Here is a 26675-nt window from a genome sequence, read left to right on the forward strand (position 1 = left end):
TAAATCATATGACATTTCTGTAGCTAGTGAATTTTTATTAATATTTTTTGTTATGGCAAAGTCTATGAGTTCAGGAATTTTTTTAGTATCAGCAGGCCAGTATATTGGTTGTCCAAAGGATACAAAATCCAGGCCATTTTTGCGATCAACTAATGCTTGATAAAGCTGTCTACCTCTGGGATTCATTAGTCGAGGGCCCCAGTAAGTGTGTTTGGCATTATAGTCGCCACATGCCAGAAAGCGACCTCCTAGCGTGCTAAAGAATTCTTCAAACTTCTCCTTGGTCATTGAAAAGCGTGGTGGGCAATAGATCGCGCTTATATTTAAATCTCCAGCAAAGCTTTCCTCTCTCTTAATCTGTCCAATAACTCCTTATAAATTGGGCACCCGCGGTAGTTGGCTGAATGATCGCCACCAGAGTTACCACATTTTCTTCTGAGACCATTCTTTAGGATATCACATTGTGATGAAGAATGAAGGTCTGCCACACACACTGTTCGCAAGGTACAATAATTTTTAGTATGTCCAAACTCTTGCCAATTGCCATATTGAACAGGACGATTTCTTTTAAGAGGCTCCTCAATGGTTATTCTACGATTTAAAAGATATCGTGTTGAGTAAATTGGGTGAGTTCATTTCCCCTCAATTTATTTTTTTCAGGCTCTAACTCGACTCTAAGCATTGGCTGAGGAATTTTATCTTTGTTAAATATATTAACTACAGCTCTTATTTCTACTGGACTCTATGCCTTTAATGACAACTGTCAACCCTATACTACTTTGCAGTTGATAGGTATAAAAATTCTTATTATAATTTAGGTATTGAGAGATTTTTCTTTAAAAATCCTAAGTGCATACGACTATTTTCGTCTCTTGCACACCGCCTTTTCTTATTGGAACAATATGTAAATTATTTTTTCCAATGAGTTCAACATATGTTTTGACCAAACTATTCGAGCTGGACTCACGCAGATATATTGGTGGTAGCTTTAATGATTTCTTTTCGTAAGTACCATCTTTTATAATCTTATTATTATTATCCTCGCTCAAGAGTGCGAAACGATGGCCTATCAAGGGATTATCCACTATCTTCTGTTTCTTGACAGACGTTTTTGGGGACTTAAATTTCTTTTATTAATACCTACATATCTAAGCATACCTGGTAGTACTGGTGATTTCAATGTACTTATCTTTTTTTGGTATAGCGCCCTTCAGTGTACCATCATTATTTATTGTGGTTTGTTTAGTGTTAAAAACATTGAAACTCTCACTATTCTTTGTTAGTGGATCACAAGCTTGTTTATTAACAGTATTTGTCTGTGTTTTTAAAAATGGTATAGTTGTTGTATTTAAATTTTTCATATTTTCTTTTATGCTTTGTTCTAAACATAAATTGGTTGGTGATATTGTTTGTGTAATATTTTGTTCGTGTAATTGTATCACGGGGGAACAATAGCGTGCTCTCTTAGCTGGTTTGGCGGTTAAATAATTTTTGTTGTAACTGGGGTCATTTATTTTTTTGTTTTGATCACTCTCCCCGTTAAGAAACATGTAGGCATTTCTGCCGTTCATACTGAGTCTCCTCTCATCATGAGAATTCATGTGCTCTTTTAAAACAAACAAAAGGAATTAACACTTTTTTAACACTTTAAACTTTAAACTTTGTTTGCACTAAAAAACAATAAAATAAAATACACGTCTGTTTGAAGAGAAAACAAACAGAAAATGGAAAAAATGGAAAACAATGGAAAATTAAAGTCAACGAGCAAAAATGTACACAAATAACATTTACATTGCGTAGAGAATCATGCCCCCTATTCATATCAATAACCAAACAATAATTCAACAATCGGAAACAAAATACCTCGGAATACATCTCGATCCTAGCCTTACATGGAAAAGTCATATAGATACAAAGTTAACTCAAATGAAATTTAAATCAATTCAAATTAATTGGCTTATTGGCAGAAACTCTACGCTTAGTATAGATTGTAAAATTCTACTTTATAACATGATCATAAAACCGATATGGTGTTATGGCATACAGTTATGGGGCACGGCCTCAGCGTCAAATGTAGAAAAGATCCAAAGACGCCAAAACAAGTTTCTAAGAATGATCAATGTTGCCCCCTGGTATATAAAAAATGCGAATATAGACAAGGATCTAAACGTGCCCCTTGTAAAAACTGACATCACGAAGAATGCCGAAAAATATTTAAAAAAGCTTGAAATTCACCCAAACCCATTGGCCCGCAACATATTAGTTAACCGTGGCCACACTCGATTAAGAAGGAGGGACACAGCAGACCTAATCTAGAAGGAAGAATGCCAATTTAACCAAAACAACCGTGAATACAAAATTTTTCGTCCGGCACTGGCTGGACTTATTAAATAATAATTATTAGATATAATATTTGTACAACTTATTGTTAGCTCATTAAATAATGAAGATACAATAAATAAATGAAAATGAAAAAAAAGTATAGTATAGACAACGCTATTATACCGAATTTGCTAAAGACATCAATAATACGTCCGATATATAAAAGTGGTCATAAAAACGATTGCAATAATTACAGACCCATTGCAATACTACCACCCAGCAGTTTGAAAAGTGCCAATTGGAAACCTTACACTAGCTATATTACTACTTCTACAACTAACTAGTTCGATGTGGCTGCTAAAGTGGTAGTTAAATGGTTATCACTTGCACTACATTTCACCAGCATATTCAGTAATAAGCAATAGTCAGCTATTTGTCCTAAGTTTTTGAAAATAAATTCAAGAAAAATAAAATTTTCTAAAATATACCACTTCGATGGCCACATGTAATGTTGAATGTGGCCATTTGTGTTTTCATTCTCAGTGATGATGTAGAAAATGCAAAAATAGAGAGTAGACTCACATGTTATTCTTAATAAAAATTAGAGAGCAGTACAAATAAGAGCTCTGTGGTTTAGTGGTTAGAGCATTTGACTAGAAAACGAGAGGTTATGTGTTCAACACCGCTCTCAGAAAAATTTATTTTTTCTTTTTTTCTCAAATGCTGGAGTATTTTCACTATTGAATTTAATAGTGAAGTGTTATGCAGAGTGTGCCAATCGGCCACTTGCAATGACATCCCCGTGTTAAATTCACCAGTCAATAACGTTGCGAGTGGGTTGAAAATTCACTAGTAGTAGTTCTTAGTGGCCAACGAATTCGACGTAGCGCAACTAGTGCAATGAAATGCAGGGCAGTTATAGAAACATTTTTGGAAAAAAATCTTGTACGAAGTTAAATGAATTCCTAAGAATATTCAAAATTATATACTCGAATCAGTATGGATTCCAAAAAGGAAAAAACATAAATAAATTATTAAGAGATTTCTCAAACAATATAAACACATGTTTAGGAGAAAATTTACATTGTCTGGTACTATTTATTGGTTTCAGTAAGGCTTTTATTACATTATCGCATTCTAATGAGGCAAATCTTTGGAATGGTTTAAAAACTACCTAGAACTCAGAACATACCGTGTCAAAATTACGGAAATACTAAGCGATGAAACCTACTCCAAGAATGGTGTCCCTCAAGGATCAAAACTTGGCCTAATATTGTATTTGATATTTGCAAACGAAATGTTAAACATTCTTAAAGAGTGCTCGACGTTTGCATACGCGGATGATACAGCTATTATAGTATCTCATAGAAATATTGATATAGCGTGTGAAATGATGCAAAAGAAACTTAACGACGTCTCAAAATGGTGCCACGATAATGGTCTTGTAATAAACTCGTCTAGAACTAAAATTATGCATATTAGACCGCGACATTTCTCCAGAACATACTCAACGATTATTTTCCACGACTACCAATGTAACACAGACATAGAGATTGTACAAACTTATAAATATCTCGGAGTGCACGTTGATGAACATTTCAAGTGGCTGCCTCACATACAACAACTATAAAAGAAACTGCGAAAAGCCGCTTATAGTCTCTATCATCTAAGCAATTGCTCAACCTTTGATGTTCTCAAACAAGCATATTTTTCGTTAGCAGAATCATATATTAGACATTGTATTACAGCATGGAGAAACTCAACATATTGCAGATCTCTACAGCAAACGCAACATCAAATTCTTAAAATATTAATGAAAAACAAGCTACACAACCAACAACAATTGCAAATGTCGTTAATATATCAAAACAATTCCAACCAATATACTAACGACATACCAACAAATTCTAACAACAACCTAACCCTATTCAATACTACCAATATCAACAATAGTACAAACACAAATATCAATACCACAAACAACACAAACAATGTCAACACATCCAATCGCTCACCAACAATAACACTTACACCAATGGCACAAACAATTGTGCACAACATTAACATAAATAACACAAACCTCAATACAATAATGTTAACCTGTACAGGAACACAATAAACATCAATATACACAACAACACAAACATCAACACATCCAACTTTATCATTGATCATTTTAAAAGTACTTTTATATTATTTTGGAAGCAAATGAGAAATAAAAAACAGTGCAATTATAGTTTTTTAAAAATTTATTGAAAAAAATAGTTTTTTAAGTCGTCCTATATATAGGACATTGGGGTCACAACAACAAAACTAAAACGCAATAGTGAAACATTCATGCATATAACAATCATGCTACTCTTCATAAATATAAATTCCAAAAAAATATAGTATTTATTCACTTGTATATGTACAAAATTTTACATTCCGTACAAACGTGATATGTCCATAATGACTGAATATGGGCATTATGAAAATATCACAAATTAAAAATACAATAACTCAAAAATAGTAGCAAAAAATAATGCGATCACACAATTTCCCATGAGGTATTGGTGAGTACTAAGTATGTGAACAAAAAAAATGGTATTTTGATAAACGTGACGTATCATGTAAACTAGAACTACATGTACTACATGTAGTACAGTCGGCATATCTGTGTTAATACAATTAGCACACCAAATATCAACTGTTGCTAACAACACCACAAACAACAACAGTAGCAACAGATTCCAAAACAACACAATTTCAAATACCAACATTGCCAGCAACCTACAGATTTTAAACATTAAAAGCCTATACTACAACACATTGATCAAAGAATTTTATAATGATCCCCGATATCTGAAACCTATAAACCACGCATACAACACCAGAAGACGTGCAGAAGGTCGACCAGTATAAGAACAACTATGGCAAAAACTCGCTGAAAATCACATTACCAAATATATGGGGCATTTCACGTCAAGTGAACCAACTTTTGAAATCGATGTCTTCCGATCGCGATGAAATTTGCACCAATGTTAGTTCTATTGGATAGTAATTCGGACACCATTTTTCAACAAGATCGGTCAAGAACTCTCTGAGTTATAAGAGGTCAAAATTTTACATTTTGGCCAAACAGGTGTTTTTTTTATCCATATAACTTATTACCTATTGTTCTTAGCAAAATGTGTCCCAAATAGTTTAGATAGCTATTTATGCAATCTTTCGAAAAAAAAAATTAAAAAAATTTAATAAAATATTTTTGATTTTTTTTTTTTAAATCAAAAATATTTTTGACTTTTTTTTTCAAAATGGGCCCTTTTTATTTTTATTTTTTTTAAGAAAGCTTAGGTCTTTTCCTAAGCGACCTATATGGTCGCTTAGGGGGATGCGAGTGGGATATCTATCAAAAAAAATATTTTGTAACTCAAGATTTAAAATTTTTGAATTTTTTTGCAAAATCAAAAACTTTATTGACTTTTTTTAAAAAAATGGACCCATTTTTTATTTTTTTTTTTGCTCAGAAGAAAGCTTATGTGTTTTCCTTTAACACCCTTTTTGTCGCTTAGTGGAATGCGAGTGGGATATCTATAAAAAAAATGTTTTGTAACTCAAGACATACAATTTTTTACTTTTTTTTGAAAAATCAAAAACCTTTTTGACTTTTTTTTCCAAAATGGACTCTTTTTTGAAATTTGCACCAATGTTAGTTCTATTGGATAGTAATTCGGACACCATTTTTCAACAAGATCGGTCAAGAACTCTCTGAGTTATAGGAGGTCAAAATTTGACATTTTGGCCAAACAGGTGTTTTTTTTTATCCATATAACTTATTACCTATTGTTCTTAGCAAAATGTGTCCCAAATAGTTTAGATAGCTATTTATGCAATCTTTCGAAAAAAAGAATTAAAAAAATTTAATAAAATATTTTTGATTTTTTTTTTTAAATCAAAAATATTTTTGACTTTTTTTTTCAAAATGGGCCCTTTTTTTTTTTTTTATTTTTTTTAAGAAAGCTTAGGTCTTTTCCTAAGCGACCGATATGGTCGCTTAGGGGGATGCGAGTGGGATATCTATAAAAAAAATGTTTTGTAACTCAAGACATAAAATTTTTTACTTTTTTTTGAAAAATCAAAAAACTTTTTGACTTTTTTTTTCCAAAATGGACTCTTTTTTTATTAATTTTTTTTTCTCAAAAGAAAGCTTAGGTCTTTTCCTTTAAAACCTTTTTGGTCGCTTAGTGGGATGCGAGTGGGATATCTATCAAAATAAATGTTTTGTAACTCAAGACAAAGGTTTTTAAATTTGCACTATTTTAATTTTTTTCATATTTGTGTGTAAACCTTAAAAATTAAACTTACGCAGAGAAACTAGACACATTAGCCTTTCCGATGGTATGTAACATACCCAACTAAATACTCGATACTGTAATACCCATAATATGTTAACCTCAGGAATAAAAATCACTTTTTTTCTATGGAAATGTTGAATAATTTAATTTTGTTATTTATTTGTAATAATAATTAATTTAATATATAATAATAATAATAATAATAATAAAAAGATGAATAATTTAGTAAAATTTAATCTTAATCACAATAGATCAATTTATATAATAACTATTTTTACACTTAATTTATGAAGTTTTTAAATTTTCAAATATCCATACTTTTATCCTCCTTATTTGTCACCTTTATTAGCTGCTTTTTTTTTTGTCAATCCTTTCTTGGCGTTATTAGATTCAGCTACTGATTTCGCTGCTGGCTTCTTTTTTGGCTTTGGAAAGAAATCGCATTGAGTAGATGCAGAAAACTTTTTTAATTTGAGTCTTCCATCGACAAGCGGTATGAAAGCATGGTATTGAGCAGTGCCATCGATTGTTACCGCAGCATCGAATCTGCTCTTTAGTGTTTTCAATGTTTCCTCATGATCCTCTTTGCTACTAAAAACTATTTTAGTTTCTTTACAATAATTCTCTTGATGAGAGCACTGGAGGCTATACTTCGCTGCATTTCTTTTGAGGTTTGCTCCAATACCATCACATGCTCCTTTACCATGAGCAGTAGGATGAAAATGCCACTCAGCTGGCATTCCAAAATCTTTTTCATGAGCTGTAAGATTTGCGAAGCTACTTTTGTTTTTAAAATGTTGACGAGCTCCGTCCGAAACGTAGTATACCTTTTCTACTGTAAATTTTGATTTTAGATAATTTAGTATTATCTTCTGGTACTCATAAACTGCAACGGTGTCATGTTTTAAATCGTCGGATATGATTGCCATACTTTTGTGTTCCAGGTTTTCTTCTTTCATGTAGTAAATAACTACTGTGAATATAGTTGCTTGGTCGTTATTGAAGTGGAATCCTGAAAAACATATTTATAGTTCTCTGCGAAATCAAATGAAATAATGAATTCACCAGACTTCAAATGTGTTTTCAAGTCCTTGAAGAATGACCACTGCTCTTTGACTAAAAAGTCATGGGTTCTCAAATTTAGCAATCCTCTACACAGTTCTTCCACAAAATATATATATATATATATATATATATATATATATATATATATATATATATATATATATATATGGACTTTATCGGTCATAAATGTTTAATTTATATATGTATCTACACAAATTTCGCTCCAAATAAGTTTTATATATACAAAATTCATGTCACCAAATTTTGTTACGATCGGTCCATAATTAGTCATAGCTCCCATATAGACCCGCTTCCGAAAATCACTTTAACGTGCTTAAATCACTTAAAAATTTTGGTATATACACAAAATTCAACATAAATAACTTTCATATAGACATAAATCACACGACCTAATTTTATGGTGATCGGTCCATAATTGGTCATAGCTCCCATATAAGGCCCACTTCCGAAAATCACTCACGAATATAAATTATTGATATTTTAAAAGAAAAATATTTTTACTCATTTACTTGGTGTAGGGTATTATATGGTCGGGCTTGACCGACCATACTTTCTTACTTGTTTTTAACAAAAATTGTTTTTAAAGTTCATAAAGTATGCTTTGTGAAAGATATTTAAGACTCGGCACAGCCGAATACAGCACTCTCAATTGTTTAAGTAAATATTTGTCATGTGTAACCGTACATTTAGTAATTTATCTAGTAAGTAGTATAGTGTACTTAATTTAAACGTTTAAAAATTTATAATTTTTAATGTAAGATTTTATTTCTTTTTTTAGGAATTTTAATACAACTGGCGTTGATTCTACAATCGAGAATAAATCTATTCCAAAAGTCAGTTTTCTTTGTTCGGATTCAGAGTACAATGGTAAATATAAGATCTACTACCAAAATAAAATTGTTTTTCTTTGTATCAAATATATCGTATTCCATAATTTATTGAATCGTAAAAACATGTTATACAGTATAGTCAATATCAAAATAGTAATCCATGTTCTTAATTATTTTGTAAAGGGTTCCACTCGGTAGAAACAAAAAGTCAGTCTGGGTATTCATACATATTTAGAGAAAACAATCATAATAATTATGGTCTTAATTTTTTTTATGTAGATTCTGATATGAAAAAGTTGTCTTTCGAAGTGAATTGTCCATTTTTTCAGGTATGTTTTATATACAGTCGCACAGAAAACTACACATACCCCCTAAAAAATGCAATTTAGGAAAAATTTCTGAAATTGTTGGCTACCCAAAATCTAGTGAACAAACCGTGTTAAGAAATTATAAAAAAAAACAACAGCATAACAAGTAGACCAAGAAGTGGCCGTCCCCCAAAAATTACTCAACGCATAAAGTGACACATAATAAATGAAATTGAAAAAAATCCGAGAAAAACGGCTGTTGACATAGCAAAAGAGATGGAAAATATGTCCATAGTCACAGTCCATCCTGAATCAGTACGCAGTGTATTGAGAAGTGGAGGTTATCGTAGTCGCGTGCCCCGAAAAAAACCGTTCATTAGTGAAATTAATAAAGCCAAGCGGTTGGAATTCGCTAAGAAGCATATAAATGACGATGAAAGTTTTTGGAAAAATGTAGTCTTCCGGCGACGAAAGTAAGTTTAACTTATTTGGATGCGATGGGAAACAAAAAGTCTGGCGCAAAAAGAATGAACAGCTTCAAACTAAAAATCTGATCCCCACATGGATGGATGGATCGTTTTATGTATTTGAACCTATTAAGAGATAATCTTAAGGATTCAGTATCCAAAATGGGCTTGTCTGGAAGCTGGGTCTTCCAACAAGATAACGACCCCAAACATACTGCGGCCATTGTAAAGGAATGGCTGCTGTACAATGTACCAAAACAGCTGCACTCTCCACCTCAGTCGACTGACTTAAACCCGATTGAAAATTTGTGGGATGAATTGGACCGTAGAGTAAGAAAAACAACGATTAAGAGTAAACAGGACCTAAAAAATTCTCTAATCAGAGAATGGTCGAAAATTTCTTCGGAAACAACCAGTCAGCTGGTCTATTCCATGAAAAGACGTCTAAATGCTGTGTTAGAGAGTAAAGGAGGTGCAACAAAATATAAATAAATCATTTTTTTTATGAAATAGAACTTTAATGTATAGAGTATGAATACTTTTTTGTGTTTTAAAAATTGAATTTTCTTAATTTTTTATTAAAAAATTTGTTTCTGAAAAAAAAATTTATTTTGAAATAGTTTAGTTTTTTTGCAGGGAGTGGTACAATATAAATTTTGGTAAAAAAAATTTTAAAGTTTTGCATAAATTGCAGTTTCTTAGGGGGTATGTATAGTTTTCTGTGCGACTGTACATACTTGTTGACCCGCCCGGTAGCATTTACTAATATTAGTTCTTCAAGTTTCACCAACCCACGTACACCTGCCTTTTATTAATTATTTGCAAATAAAATATCTAAATTTGGGAGCTTTTGTATTACAGTTGACTGGAATCAACAAAAAAAATTTTACCAGGAATTTTTTAATTTTTTTTCTTTACTGAAAATTTCGAATCGAATAAAAAAAATCAGCCAAATCGCTCCAGCCTAGACTTGCCAACCGTCCCGTTTTCGACGGGACAGACCAGTTTTAGAGTCGAATGTCCCGTGTCCCGGCGATACTCTGAACGGGACGCCATTTGCCCCGTTTAAAAAAAAAAACATAACTTTTTCATTAATTACCACAAAAAATATAAAAAAATCAAAAATTGGAAATACCGATAAACAAGGATGCTTTATTTTCTGAAATATAGTATTTTCTAAAAACTGAATATCACTATTTAACAATATACATAGGTACTTAGTGCATTAACTTCTATGAGTTTCAATAAACTCATTAGTAAACATTATTTAACTTTCATGAAAAATAAATGGCACGATACTCGCTCTAGGATGCTTGTACCTTTAGTTAAAGGTGAGTTGTTGGTCCATTGAAATGGACTGAGTTTGTTGAATTTATTACTTCAAATAATAATAAAAAAGCTGATAAAAGCGATTAAAAATATAAATTTTAAATTATGGACTGAAATGGTAAACTTTATTAAATAACCCCCTGCGCTTCGTTACTCCTACGTAGTAAAATAAAATTTTTTTTAAAGATTTTATAAACTATTTTTTTAATGAGGTAAATTAGGTAAAAATATAAAAAAAAAATTTTCAGACTAAGTTTGAAGAATCTCGCAATTTTAATTATACAGATATTCAAAATTTACTATGTACTTTGAATGGAAAGTTTCACACCCACTGTTCCGATCTAGACCATTTTAGCTAAACTCTGTACAGTGATAAGAATTTGATTCATACAAAATTTAAATACATTACAATTATAGTACTCCAGATATTCGAAATTAACTATATACTTTGTATGGGGGTGTCACTCCCACTAATCCAATCCCGACCATTTTACAGCCAAACTATGTAAAATGATAAGTGGGCTATCGGACAAGTTTGAGAATCTCGCAATTATAGTTCTGAAAATATTTATTTTCCTTTGTGTGGTAGGTGACTTAAACCTTGTTCCGATTCTTCCCAATTTGGTTAAACTTCATGTCGTGATATGAAATTGATTCATATAAAGTTTGAAGAATTTCACAATTATAGTACTCCAGATATTTGAAAATAACTATTTACTTTAAAAAATTTAGTCTCGCCAATTTTCAGCTAATCTCCGTATAGTGACAAGAATTTGATTCATACAAAGTTTAAATACTTCACAATTATAGTACTCCAGATATTCGAAATTAACTATTTACTTTGTATGAGAGATGCCACGCCCACTAACACAATAACATTTTCACCCAAAAAATGTAGATATTAGGGCAAAATTTTAAGACTTCCACAATTATAGTTCTCCAGATATTCGAAAATAACTATTTACTCCTGTATAAAGTTCAAAGACTTTCACAGTAATAGTTCTCCAGATTTCACACAATTAAAATTAATGTGTTATTGTTGATTTTAATAAATAAAATATGTAGGATAATAACACTGCTTCAAAATAACACTTTTTGTCAGAACTTGAAAAGCGACCTAATGGAGGTTGTATGCCTAGGTGAGGATATGCTAAAACCGTTTTCAAAGATTTTGAACACCCTCAAAATTTTGAGTTATTTTGAAACAAGTGTTTTAGGGTAGGTACAGAGCACAGTGCTTTAAAGACAATTTTATATAGACAAAAAGGATATATTACTTATTAAAATCGGTTTATATATTTGCAAAAGTTATTAAACTTTTTCGAAAAAAGTTTTTTTTACATTTATATGCGCTGGGGGAGAAATACTCAAAAAGGTATTAATGAAAAGTTGAATAACTTTTACAGTTTTCATCCGATTTGAAAAATTAAAACCATGTTTTATTAACAACTTTTCTTTATACATTGATATAAATTTTTATAAGCTTTCACTTATAACTTACAAATGTATCAATAAATGCATGTCATTTTGAAGCGTAATAAGTTTTCTTTCCCAACACGTTAAAAAAATAAAAATTGAACAAAAACTGACTGAGTTACAAATCGATAAGTTGAAAAACATCACTGTAAACGGTTTTTTCAGAATAACTTCTGAATTTGAAGGTGTTTCTGAAATTTTTTGACACAATTTGTAATGTACTCAGCAAGTCCTATAACCCACGCTAGGTCATTTTCCATGTTTTTCTATCGTTCTCTGATCATTTAGTGGTGTCCCGTTTTGGAAATTTCAAAAGGTGGCAAGTCTACTCCAGCCGTTCTCACGTGATGCCATTACATACATGGAACATTTCATTTTTATATATATATACAGCCATAATAAACATTTACAAAAAGTTTATAAACCAATTATAGGAAAATTTTCATAAAGTTGTATTCATAATCGATTGATAGCTTAAAATACCTTTGATAAACAATTGTTAAGTCTACAAATTTTATAGTAGGTTCGACCCTACTTTAAACCTACTTTAAGGAATTCTTTTTACTTTTTATCTTAAAAAAGAGGATTTTAAAGATAAATTTGGAATAATAGACGATAATATTTCAATTGCTAAGCACAATTTCCACTCCGCTGGCGAATAAGTTCCATTTTAATAGTATATGATTTTGTATGATATTCCTCCGGCAGTGTTCTACATGAGGTTCACAAGTGAGTTTGATTGGCATTTTTGTCATTTACTTTTAACCTGCAACGACATATAGTAATAAAATGTGTAAACATTGTGGAAGAAGCTTCACACAATCTAATATACCCACTCCGGAATTAAAACTATCTGTTTCCACATAGAAATTCATTAAATTTTGTTAAAATTTAATAAATGTCAATAAAAATAAACTAATAAAACAAATTATAAAACAGTGATGTTTATTTTATCACAGAATATTCGTCATTCGAATACTTTTAATAATAATTGAAATAAACTATATAAAAATGTTTGTACATTAATACATTTTAGCTTAATATAAATTTACTAAAATCAAATATATATTTTTTTTCTCTAAAAATTAGTTGTTATCTTCAAAAATGTATTATTACTACAATCAATGAAAAAAGAAAATTAACGAATATTTTATCCAAAATGAAAGCAACACTAACAACGAAAAAGGGGAAATAAATGAGAAGCATTCCAGCTTATACGAAAATCATTACATTAGTTATTGTTCATTTAGCAAACGTTTATGAATACAATACTTTTATAAATGTGTTTTAAAGCTAAAGTATTTGTTAACAAAATTGTGTTTAAAATCTACAATAAGGTTTTTTTATGCATATAGCCGATAGATTACAAGCTTGAACCAACATTGAAAAACCTAAATATGGCATAATTTTTCATATTCAAAAAACTTTATCGAACATATTTTTTTTTAAAAAGAGAATTAACACTCAGGCAATTAATAATATGCCTGAGTGTCCTCAAACACACATAGTTGTAAAAAAGCGACCTTAAAAATTATAACAAAATTTTATTACAATTAAATTTAAAAATTCGAACAATTCTCAAATTATTTATTTTATAAATAGATTTTTCATCTTTTTATTCAATAATTTCTGCAAAAATTAAACTTATTTGAATTTTGTATTAATTTTCAATACAAAATTTTGCAAATGTGTTTTTTTCAGTTTTAATTTCAACACCCAAAAATTGAATGTCAAAAATAAAAAAAATATATTTTTCGTTTGTGCAAAATATGCATGTTTCGGTTAATTTAATGGTTTAAAAGTATAGAAAAAAATTTAAAAATTGTATGTGTTTGTGAAAGTGTGTGTTAGAATTGCAATTTTCAATAAAAAGTCTTGAAGATAAATCTCTCTCTCAAGTGTGTTGAATTCACATACTACTTGTATGTGAGAAGAGAGAGAGGTTGTTGTTGTTATTCTTTGGTTTTGGCCTCCTATGGGAACTTGAATCAGCATTTATGAATGAATGACAAATTATTTATTGACAATAAAATATTTTTCTGATATATGGGTATATTATTATGAACTGGTCCTCACAAAAGTTGGTAGAAGGATTTATTTTCATATACAACTTGTTTATTCAATTTTATCACGATGTTAATTATTACAATAAGGTTATTCATTTTTTACACTTTTACACAACAAAAACATGAACAAAATTCCACAAAAAAAAAATACAACTATTTTAAATTTATTTTTCATGTTTTTGTTTTGAAAAAGTGTAAAAAAATCAGAGTGTAATTTTCCATTTTTTTTGAAATGAATACCCTCAGTATTATGGAGTACTTAGAACTTATTTTGTGCAAAATTTTATAAGAATTGCCCATAATCAACATATGACTACTCAAACAGTATCCCGGGGGACAATTGTATGGGGCTAGGGAAGACATGGACCATTTTCAATACGAAATAAACCTTATCAACAGATAGTATTTGTGGATAATTTTAGACAGTTTGTGCCCTATCGTGCTTTAAACAGATTTCTGTTTGTTATCAAATAAAATAATACTTTTTATTTTTAATATTAATATAGGAAGGAAGCAAATCAATTTTAACACGATTGGTATCATAGTAATGAACATAGCATATGTACTCAATACAAAAGTTATAAAGTTCCGAATACGGGTGTTTCTGCAGACAAGCAAAACGCTTCGCAGTTTGTGTTCGTTTTTAAAAAAAAAAAAAAATTGTTTTTACTGTTGAATATTATGGCGCATATTCATTAACGATCACCAAGTGTTAACATTTTAAGTACCTATTTAAGTTATTTACAATTGGTTACTTTCAGCACAATTAGTTAGCAGTTATCATGGGTAAAGCTGTAACTAAATGCCAACTAACTAATACATCAAAAAAACAGCTGATTGATTTCATTTTAATACATCCATACAAAAAGAAAATAAACTAGAGTTGTGTTTTTTTTTTGTCAACAACATTCTATTGAAAAATTTAATTCTACATACCCTTATTGTAATTGATTTACATACAAACTATAACTATAAATTTTTTATGTACTTTTAGAGAACAAAAATAGTCTCTTAATAGCTTTATATTATAAGCCTTTTAATTAATTACAGTATATATCGATCAAAATATTATCGATATTTTGTTTTCTCTATATGTCAAAGCAGTAACTAAGCTAGTTATGAATTGTGAATAAGATCTACAACTATCTATGAACTATTTTTTAGTTTCTGTTTTACTAGTTCCGACTATAGTTATGATTTCTGAATAGTTATATTTGAATTAGAAAAATGGTTAAAACCATTGTTTAAAAAACTAGACTACAAATAGCAACCAAAAAACAAAAGTAGTCTAGTTGAAAAATTAATATAAACTCGGAGTCAATCAATTACTACTACTACTGCTACCTTCACATTTTAGTAGCAGTAGTTGTAGTAGTAGCAGTAAATGACAAATTTAAAAGTAGCAGAGTAATTTGTTTTGTATTGCTACCTTAAAAAAAAGTTTTAAAGTAGCAGTGTCATTTATTTTCTATTAATTCTGATACTTTTAACATTTAGTAGTAATATAAATAGCAGTTGATATAGCAGTTGACGTAGTAGAAGAAGTAGCAGTTAAGTAGTAGTTGATGTAGCAGCTGAGGTAGCAATAAAGTAGTAAAAAATAAAAATCTTCAGCCAAAAATTGATATTGTTTGTTGTTGAGATTGTATATTTGTGTAATATGTTCGTGTTGTAAACAAAAGTTCGGCTTTTTGTTTGTATGTACATAGTTACCATCGTTTCATTCACATATAGGGTTTTTAATTTCCCGACCTTTTTTGATTCCCGGGAATCGGGAAATTTTTTCTACATTCCCGAGTAGCCGGCTATTCCCGAAATATATAATGATACTGTAAATTAGGAATATTATAGCCAAATTTCATATAAAAACTTAGTGTTATAATTATTAAATATCAGAGCTTCGAATTAAATATCGAGCTTAATTTGTAATAAGTCTGGCAACTCTATTTGAGTTGTACTAAATTTTGTAAGCCGTTATGTCTCATGTATGTAAATCTCATATCTGATAAGGATGTAAAAAGTTGTCAAGGCATGAGGATATGTGAAAATTAATTTATAACAAAAACTTTAAAACTAAAAAACTACTTTAGCAACCTGTGTTTTACTAACATATGGTACATGGTGTCAGAAGTGAAAAGAAAAATAAATGGGTGCTCGTTTGCCACAACCACTAGACTGCTCTAACTTGCCAAAAGAATGGCCAAATTGGAAGCAGCAGTTTTTAATTTATATGCTGGCAAACAACAAAAACAACGAGCCAGAGCCTAATAAAATTGCTACACTTCTGTGGCTAATTGGCAAACGTGGTATGGAAATGTATAACTCCCTATTTCCTTACAATGGCAAATTTGGAAAATAAGTTTGATGTCGCTATTGGAACCACAGCAGCACCCAACGTCGCTGCAAACGCCAGCAACGCTGGTGAAAACAGCAAAGCCGACCAGCAGGTAACAAATAACGCCGTTGGCAATAATAATGCCGCCGTCCCAGAACATGTTGTTCAACGAACACTTGCACAAGTAATAGCAGCCTTTGATGAATATTGTCCGCCAAGGAAAAATCTTGCTGTGGAAGCATTTTAAATTTAATATGATTGTACAAAAAGAAAAGCAATCATTTGGCGAGTTCGAAACAGAGCTTCGCACACAGCTACAATATTGTGAATTTAGTTGTGCTTCATGCCATCGTCGTATGTAGACCGAATTCTACGTGACCACATTATTGTTGTCTTTCGACAAGAGCTTCGCACACAGCTACAATATTGTGAATTTAGTTGTGCTTCATGCCATCGTCGTATGTAGACCGAATTCTACGTGACCACAAGACAAGAAGCTGCAGTTAAAACTTTTAGATGGAAAAGATGAGCCGTTGTCAAAAATCATTCAAATATGCAAAACCTTTGAAACTGCTGCTGAGAACAAACAACTTTTGGATAGGAAAATCGTGAAGACCGAAGTAAATACTGTCGCTGCCGAAAATGCGGAAGATTCGAAAACAGGTGATGAGGTTGCGGTTATAGAGCGCCAACTTGCTTCAACTGTGGACAACCATTCAATGAACGTCATCGTCGCACCTGTCCAGCAAATAACGTGATATGCAATTCATGTGGGCGCCGTGGACATTTTATCTCATGTTGAAAATAATAATTGTTATTGTAGAGTAAACACTAATACTGTCGGTATAAATCGGAAGAGGTGGACAACGATACCTGATTCAAAATCTGCCAATTGAATTTAAACTGCATACCAATGAATTTCATAGAAAAGTTAAATGTTCCTTTTTCTCGTATTAATAATATTAGAGTTACAGATTATAATTCTAATACAATAAACATTCATGCTGAAGTTAGGCTAACGTGTTTTGATGAGGATAGGGGTACGGGTCATGTAGCAAAGTTTCTGGTTGTCGATGAGGATTCTGAGCCATTGCTGGGATTGGAGGCGTGTGTGTCGTTTAACTTGGTAAGGCGTATAAATGCAGTTGGGGTTGCTAGTGTATTTCCTTCTGGGGTAAGCGAGTTTGTAGAGAAGGAGAAGGATATTTTTGAAGATGTGGGAAAATTTCCTGGTACTTGCTCAATTGTATTAAAGGACGGTTCTATTCGGGTGTTGCACTATAGAAAACGTATTCCTATGGCACTACATGATAAGCTAAGGGCCGAGTTGATTAACTGGAAAAAGGGGGAATCATTAGTTCTGTGGATTATCCAACATTCAGATTGTTTTGAGACTCATTGGGTTGTATAAATTCTTGGGTAAGTTTATCCCAAATTTATCGAGGCGGATAAACATGATAGGGAATTGAAGGAGCTTTCTGAGTCTATAACGAGTACCCCTATTTTAGCATTATACGACCCGGATCAACCAATTTGTATTCAGACTGATGCGTCAAAGCATGGCCTTGGTATCGTTTTATTGCAAAACGATATGCCTTTAGCATACGCGTCTCGGACACTGTCAAGGAACGAGCAGAAGTGGGCCCAAATCGAGAAGGACCTACTGGCGATCGTGTTTGCGTGTGAACGATTCCATTACTTTTTATATGGCCGTGAATTTATTGTGCATTCAGACCACAAGCCGCTGGACCCTTTAATGAAATGGGACATTGATGATGTGACTCCTCGCCTTCGTAGAATGTTCATGTGTTTGCTCAAGTACCCGGGTATGTCCATTGTATATAGGCCGGGAAAGCAGATATTTGTTGCGGATTGTTTGTCGCGTGCTCTTCTACCGGAAATTTCGGATATGAGCGAGGAGTTATCGGGGGTGATTCACTCATTATTAGGAATTACGAGGATTTTTTGAGGGCGGATGAACGTTATAGTCGTGTTGTCAAATACGTGGAATCGGGTTCACCATCATATCATCAGTTGGATGATTTTAGTCAGTTGTTTCTTAAGTACAGGGCGGAGTTACATTACGAGAATGGCCTATTGCTCAAGGACCATCGTCTGGTGATTCCAACCAACATGCAGAGGACTATCTGTAAGATGTTGCATGAATCACATCTGGGGATTGAGAAGACACGTGCGCGAACCCAATTTTTCTGGCGGGGTATGACGAATGACCTGACGGAAATAGTTAAGCGATGTGGCATATGCGAGAAATTTACATGGAACAATCAGAAGGAGCCCTTGGTACAGGATACTGTTCCAGAGTATCCATTTCATAGAGTGGGTACTGATATTTATGAATACGCTGGGTATTCCTACATAGTTCTGATTGACGCGTATTCGGGTTTCATTTGTTCCAGGAGGTTAGTTGAGAAATCTGCTCGTCAGTGCATCAGTGCCCTTGATGAAATATTTTGTGAATATGGGTACCCGACCCAAATGTGGGGCGATAATAATCCATTTAACTCAAGGGAATTTGATCGGTATGCCAATGAGAACAATATAGAACTAGTATTTTCCAGTCCCCGGTATCCTCAGAGTAATGGATTGGCAGAAAAGGGGGTGGCAATAGCTAAAGGTATTTTGAAACGTTGTTTCGAGGCTTCGGAGGTTGAAAGGTTTCAATATCATTTATTAGAATATAACGCGACTCCGGTTGCCAGCATGGGTATTTCTCCGTCTCAGTTATTTTTTGGTCGACAGATTAAAACACGTTTGCCCATTTCTAGTAAACTATTGGTGCATAACACTATGGATGAAGGAACTGTCAAGGAGAAATTGAAAAATAAGAGCAGCGTACAAAAGAGATACTTTGATCGTAATGCCAGACAATTGACGGTTTTGAATCCAGGTGATCGTATAATGTTCAAGAAAAATTCTAAGGATTGGCAATATGGGAAAGTTGTGAGAAGATTTAATGATCGATCATATATTGTAGCTGATAATTTTGATAATTATTTTCGTCGTATATCATATAAAGTGATTTGTTATATGAAGATCATATTGCAAATTACAGGTACCCTATTGGTAAAACACAATTAGAGTGTCCCAAAAAAATTTTTGGGACCCTATGGAACCCCTATTAAGGGTTAATTTTAATTTTTGTGCTGTTATTATAAATACTAGACTTCATGTTATACTTTTCTTGAGTTTCATCAAAATAGGACCAAAAATATATAACATTTCGCTATTTTTCCATGAGAAATTCCAAATATTGAAAAATTTGACCTTTGACCTTCTCGATTTAAGGGTTGACGTTTTCCGATTTTAGTAAAACTTTAAGACTATATTTAAAATTACATGGACTATAATATTCTGAATAGCTTTTACTTAAAAATCATAACAGTAAGGAAATTCGGCTCATTCGCCAAAATATGGCCAAAAAAATTAGTTTTTCTCGAAAATCGCAAAATTTAAATCGCAGGTACGGAAAAACTATAGGAGATATTGACATAATTTTTTCACATTTTAACAAAATTTTTAAAAATTTGAAATTGGAGTTTTGAAACTGCCGTTAAAAAAAATATTTTTTTTTGGTCATACCTGCGAATAGGTTAAGGGTATCCTACGAAGACAAAAACTCATATACAAGTAAATATGTATATATTTTAATATAAGCTCTTATTTTAATATTTCTCAAAATATGTTAATTTTGTTCCTACGTTTCTTGTTCTAGTGGCCTGAGACACGTTAATGGCCTGGCGATTTTTTAATAACTTTAACATTTTTTAACCAATTTTTGTGTTTTATGTCTTATTAGAACTACAATTACGTAAACATATCGATTCTTTTAAATTAAATTGCAAAAGTAATTATTTAATGGCAAAATTTTTACAAAAACTGAAAAAATTGCATTTTTTCCCCTTGTAAATGCACGACAAAACTAAATCGCAAGTCGGCACGGGTTACAATCATGATAGAAAGACAAAATTTCATATTTAACTATAGTTTTATATATATAAAAAAATAGAGGGTATGAGTTCCGAGGTTAGGTTAGGTTACGTGGGTTGCTCGCAATTTAGCGAGTTCACTCGGAGGCCTTGTGGCCCATTGTGATACCCTTAGAAATACTATTCCCTTATGCTTAAAATTCGTACATAAAGTGAGAATAGTTTTCCTCCCTAATTTCGTTGACTATGTGTTTCCTGTGGTCCCCGTGGGAACCAACCGGTACTTCTAATAAACCTGATCATATTTACTAGTGACACATCTCTGAGACAGTCCAGATCATGGAAAAGAGCTCTACCAAGATGTAGTAGTCTATGCTCTTGTAAGGCTGGGCATTCACATAGAAGGTGCTGTACCGATTCCTCCTCCTCTTCGTCTAAACAACTTCTACAGTGCCCAGTAATTATACCCGTGAGAAGCCTAATCGAATGACCTCGTGTCCTGGAACCCATACCAACTCGACGTGATGTTGTGTCAGTTGTGCCAGTGATTTGATACAATTGAGAAGACATTTCGACCTGATCACGTTGGAGTTAAGAGCCTTGATTGATGCAAGGCTATCCAAGTAGATATGTATAGTCGAATTTTCGAGATTCAGTTCCCGGATTCTTCTCGCGGCTGTATCGATGGCATAAATCTCTGCCTGGAAAACCGTGCAGGTATTGGGTAATCGAATAGACATCAAAAGGTCCAGTTCATCTGAGAAGATTCCCGAGCCCGTGCCTCTTTCTGTCTTTGAACCATCAGTGTAGATTGAGATCACGTCATCCCTTAGGACAGAGTTCGCGGCCCAATCATCCCTTGTCGGTATTCTGGTCTTAAAAGTTCTGTCGGTGTAGGTATTATGTAGTCCGTTTCCCGCCCTATGATTGGCCTGCCTATCTTTTGTAGGATGGTGCCATGACCAATACGATCATGCTTTAGTCCGCTCGACTGTTTAAGTCGTAGAGCAGACTTAGCAGAAATGCATTTGATATATATATCAAGGGGAGTTATATTTAGCATCGTCTCTAGACTGGCCTGAGGGGTAGAATTCATAGAGCCAGTAATTGCAAGACATGCTAATCTTTGCACCTTGTTTAGAATAGAAAGGTGAGTCTTAGTGTCTACCAATCTCCACCAAACAAGAGCCCCATAGGTCAAAATAGGTCTTATGACCGCGGTTTACATCCAGTGTACAATGTATGGTTTAAGACAACATCTCTTCCCAAAGGTTTTCTTACATATATAGAAGGCACATAAAGCCTTCTTCATTCGACTCTCAGCATTATGTTTCCACGAGAGCTTATAGTCCAAAATTACGCCAAGATATTTGGCTACGCTTGAAAACTTCAGAAAAGTACCATCCAGTCGTGGAGGTCTGAATTCTGGAGTTTTATATCTCCTGGTGAAAAGAACCAGTTCGGTTTTGGCAGGATTAACACCTAGACCGTTTTCCTTGGCCCATGATAGCAGAACGCTGAGAGCTGATTCCATGAGTTCACTTATTGTGGGAAGAAACTTACCCTGAATAAGAAGCACAACGTCGTCAGCATATGCGACTACTTTGGTACCTATCCTGCTGAGCCTGAAAAGGATTTTATTTACGACAAGATTCCACAGAAGTGGAGAGATGACACCACCTTGTGGTGTGCCTCTTGTCACAACTTTCCTTGTCCTACCAATGCCCATATTACAGTTAATGGCCCTGCTCCTAAGCACATTTTCTGTCCAATTTCTTATCCGCTGATCAACACCTAGGTCACCCAATGCATCAACTATTGCGGATATGTTCACATTATTAAACGCACCCTCTATATCCAAGAAAGATGCCATAACATACACCTTTTTGTCAAGTGTCCCCTCTATAGTTCCGACAACGTCGTGCAAGGCAGTCTCCACCGACCTCCCTTTAAGGTATGCGTGCTGTGCCCTACAGAAATTATCAGGGGAGGGGATGTTCCTGACATGGATATCGACCAATCTTTCCAGTGTTTTCAATAAAAACGATGACAGACTGATCGGTCTATAGTCCTTGGCGGTACTGTGGTTTACCTTTCCCGCTTTGGGGATAAATACCACTGTAACCTCTCTCCATTCTTTAGGAATGTATCCTGTTTCCAGGCTGTACCTAAATATCATTATAAGCCATGGCATGATGGTTAAAATCGATTTTTGGAGTAACGCTGGGAATATGCCATCTGGCCCTGGAGATTTATAGGGCTTAAAAGATGACACCGCCCACGAAATTTTCTCCACGCTAACAATGGAGCTAACTAATTCACTTATGTGGATTTGAGAAGCTGCAAGGTGCTCCGAAGCGGAGCCCTCATTTTCATCATCCCTGCAACCCGGAAAGTGTGTCTCCATAAGTATTTCCAATGTTTCGGTACTACTTTCAGTAAAGTTACCATCTGGTTTCATCAAGAATCCAGGCGTACCTGGATCTTTGGATAGTACCTTTCGTAGACGCGATGCCTCCGTGGTATTCTCCAGTTCCTCACAGAAACGCTCCCAAGATTTCTTCTTTGCCCGTCTGGTTTCCCTTTTGAAAGTGTTGAAGCTTTGACGATAATCGTCCCAGCTCAACAATTCTTGGTCCCTCTTCGCCTTATTAAAAAGTTTTCTACATTCCTTCCTTAGCTGCATTAGTCTAGGATTCCACCATGGTTGCCGGAATTTCCTAGGTCCCTGCCGCTCCCTACACGAAGCATAGTAGGCTTCCCTTAATGACCTGGATAGAAACTCTACCGAGTCGTCCAAGTCCCGTGTACCATTTAGTCCATCCATTGCTGGAGGTGGTATGGTGTCACTAAGATTACTGAATTTGACCCAGTCGGTTTTCCTAGGATTTCTAAAGGGTTTTTCCCTATCCAGTGTAAGCTGTATCGTAAAAACTATCCTGTGATGATCGGAGAATGAGCACTCGAGTGAAACTCTCCAATCAAGAATTCTAACTGAGTCAGTGTTCCCTACCAAAGTAATATCAATGACCTGCTCCCTGATCCTATTGAAGAACGTTGGTCTATTACCCCTATTGCAAACACTTAGGTTAGTAGATAGAAGGTATTGAAGTAAACACTCACCCCTGTCATTTATATCCGAGCTCCCCCACAGAGTATGATGGGCATTTGCATCGCATCCTATGATGAGATCATGGCCCCTTGTGTTACAAGTGTTCGTACTGCACGTGAGGGCGGATTAACTTCTTCGTATGGTAGGTACGCAGATGATATGATTAGGGTTGGAAACCCTTGTCGCTCTAGCGCAACTACCGTTAAATCACCAGAACTGTAATTAGATAGAAGGAAAACCTTAATGTCTTTCCTGACCAAAATACAGCTCCTTACTTTACCTTCAGGGGTCGGAGAAAGGAGCACATAGTTTCGTGACCGGACGCCTCGAACTTTACTGGCTACAAGCCAGGGTTCTTGGATTAAGGCCACGTGGATAGCTTCCTTCTCCATGAAGCGCAGCAAATCGTCCGATGCTGCTTCGGAGTGGTGCAGATTAATTAATTAAAGCGGCCTGAGAGTGGTACACACTCTCAGGCCGCTTGGGTTCATCACTGCGCTTCACCGCGGGCAAGATCAACCGGAGTTGGTTTAGCCCGTACTTAATGAAGCCTTGCGAAGAACGCAGGAGTCGGAGGGAATCTGAACCGATTTTGATCCAGAGATCCTTGCCTTCTCCTTTGTCTCTCGAGCGTCCTCGTTCGATCGTCCAGTCATCTGTGCCAAGTTCCTTGTTCTGACGCTTTATAAGTGTTAGCGTGGCTTCGTCCTCCAAAAGAGGAGGAGGAACCCACACTCTCACCGTCGTACAAAAAGGTACTTGATCCAGTGGCACGATTTCGATTCTTGCATTGGGCCAGAGTTCGCCAACTCATCGGATACAGTTTCTGAGAAAGCCTAGAGCCTTCTCGTTACCACACCCGATAATCTTGATACCCTTTAACCATTTGGCGCCGTCGAATGCAGTGAAGGAATCATCCTCACTGCATGCGAGTTCGGCAACAGCCATCTGTCCGTAGTCATTTTCCCATCAGGTTGACTACGATCAATGATGGCTACTTGTAGCTCAGGTGCTGATGATAAGCTAGTTGATGGTTTCATCAACTAGCCGCTTACCCTCAGACACCTGCGTTTCACCTGACCTTTGCCGCTTAATACTAGGCCTGCTAGCTGGACCTTTGGCAACCGTCGCGGTTCCTCGAGTAGAGGAGATTGCCGACAGCACCTTGGGTATTGTGCTAGCAGACTTCGTCGTGCCGCATTGGTCATCACCTCTCTTTGGTCCCGACGTGGCCCTCTTTGATGTAGATGGACGTACGTCAAGATCCTACGAGACGGTGATCGTGTTCGGTCCAGTGCTGGCATGGGGCACATGTTTAGATGTGATCACCTGCTTGCTCTGGTTTGGTTCGGTCGTAGTCTTGACTGGCCTGACATCCACAACAGTAGTATTTAGCATAGCCTCATACTTCTGTATGTGGTAGGTATGTTTACGCCGTAAACGCTTTTCCCTGGTGGTCAAGGACGCGGGATCTCGTGAGTCCAACGTCCTGACATACCGGAGAGAGCGTTTGTAGCCCGCCAACCTTTTCCGTTCGTCCTGTTCTGAGTCCTGTTTCTTGTTTTTCTGTTCTGTGTCTCCCTTTGCAGGGTCATGGGCCTCCGGATTGTGTACGTCTTCCTTCGCTTTTAGCGGCTCGGAGGACACCATGAGTAAGTCCTCCTCATCAGTCTCATAAAGGTTTAACTCTTTCAGACCTGAGAGGTTGTCGTCACTGTCGTCCAAAGTCACTCTTTCCTGTCTTGTCAAGAAACTGTTCGGTCTGTCGTTAATCCCAGTAGCATCACCGACTACCAGACCCGGGATATTCCTCTGATTCGTCGCAGTCACAGTAGCTCCAGTGGCACTCAGACCTGTGGCTTCCGCCTGAGTACTCACGTTACCCTTGGAGATTTTAGCACCCTTGACCAAGGACATAGGGCCGTCTTTATTGTTTGACATTTCATGGGGGGGGTTGTTTGGCAGTTTATACACTGCCGCTCCACAGGAGTCAGACGCAGACCAGGATGCCGCTCATTGTGAGTCAGACGCATCCTGGATTTGAGTTTTTTTTACCAAAATCATTCGGACTGACAGAACCAGATCGTACTTTCCAGCCGCCCTTAACATAGGGAACAGACGCCAGATGGTACGGTTATGTTGCCTAGGTAACCCAACCACAGTCCCGGACCGACATCAAAAAATGCAGACAGAGGAAATTGGTAGCCGCCCTAACTAAGGGAACAGATCGCTAGGCGACCGAAGATTGTCATTTACCCCACAGCCGCTCTTAACATAGAGGACAGACGCTATGATGTATGGGGAGGGTAGTTCTTAGATCACATAATTAGGATGCTTAAGCCCCTGCACCGTGCCCGAAGACTCAAGGTGACTACCCACAGCGTTCCGAAATTCAAAAAAAAACTACACACATTCGCATGGGACACTATACACCATGCGAACTACTTTCATCGGTTGGGCATGGCGATAGTCATTGTAGTGGTAGTGATGATGTAGGGATGAGATCCGAAGTAACCGATCAATCAGCAGGAGAGTCGTCTGATTCATCCGTTTATCATGAAGCTGATTGTGACAGTTACGGACCTGCGAGTGACCTTGAAGATTGTAACACTCATAGAAATTCGACTGATGTAGAAATATTGTCAACTCTAACAGTTTGTTCTCCATATAAAACCCGGATTGTCGAACAGTTCGACCTCCAAAAAAGAATGTTTGATTAAAAAAAAAAGAAATCATGTAATAAGTCTGGCAACTCTATATGAGTTGTACTACATTTTGTAAGCCGTTATCTCTCATGTATGTAAATCAGTGGTGGCCAACGAGAGAGTGCTTAAAATGCATATGTAGTAGTGACAAAATAAAAGAGTACACAAATGGAATGCGTGTGCTTTGCACTGAAAAAATTTTATGAAATTGTTTTTGTTTTGAGTTTACTTTGTGTTTTTACTGAGAGCATTCGTATTGCGTATGTATTAGTGAGAATAACATAACTACCCTGGGGTAGTGTTTGGCCACCAACGATGTAAATCTCATATCTGATAAGGATGTAAAAAGTTGTCA

At 34.8% G+C, this 26675-nt stretch overlaps 1 protein-coding gene across 1 annotated transcript in view; it reads left to right on the forward strand.

The window, feature by feature from the left end:
* Positions 1–26675, forward strand: part of LOC135954406 (uncharacterized) — a 157103-nt gene that overhangs the window by 23439 nt on the left and 106989 nt on the right. Inside the window, exon 3 of the mRNA XM_065504572.1 lies at positions 8524–8612. Within this exon, the coding sequence (XP_065360644.1) occupies positions 8524–8612 (89 nt within the window). The remainder of the gene's footprint in view (positions 1–8523; positions 8613–26675) is intronic.

The sequence above is a fragment of the Calliphora vicina genome, chromosome 3 (assembly GCF_958450345.1).
Source record: "Calliphora vicina chromosome 3, idCalVici1.1, whole genome shotgun sequence".
NCBI classification, from domain to species: Eukaryota; Metazoa; Arthropoda; class Insecta; order Diptera; family Calliphoridae; genus Calliphora; species Calliphora vicina.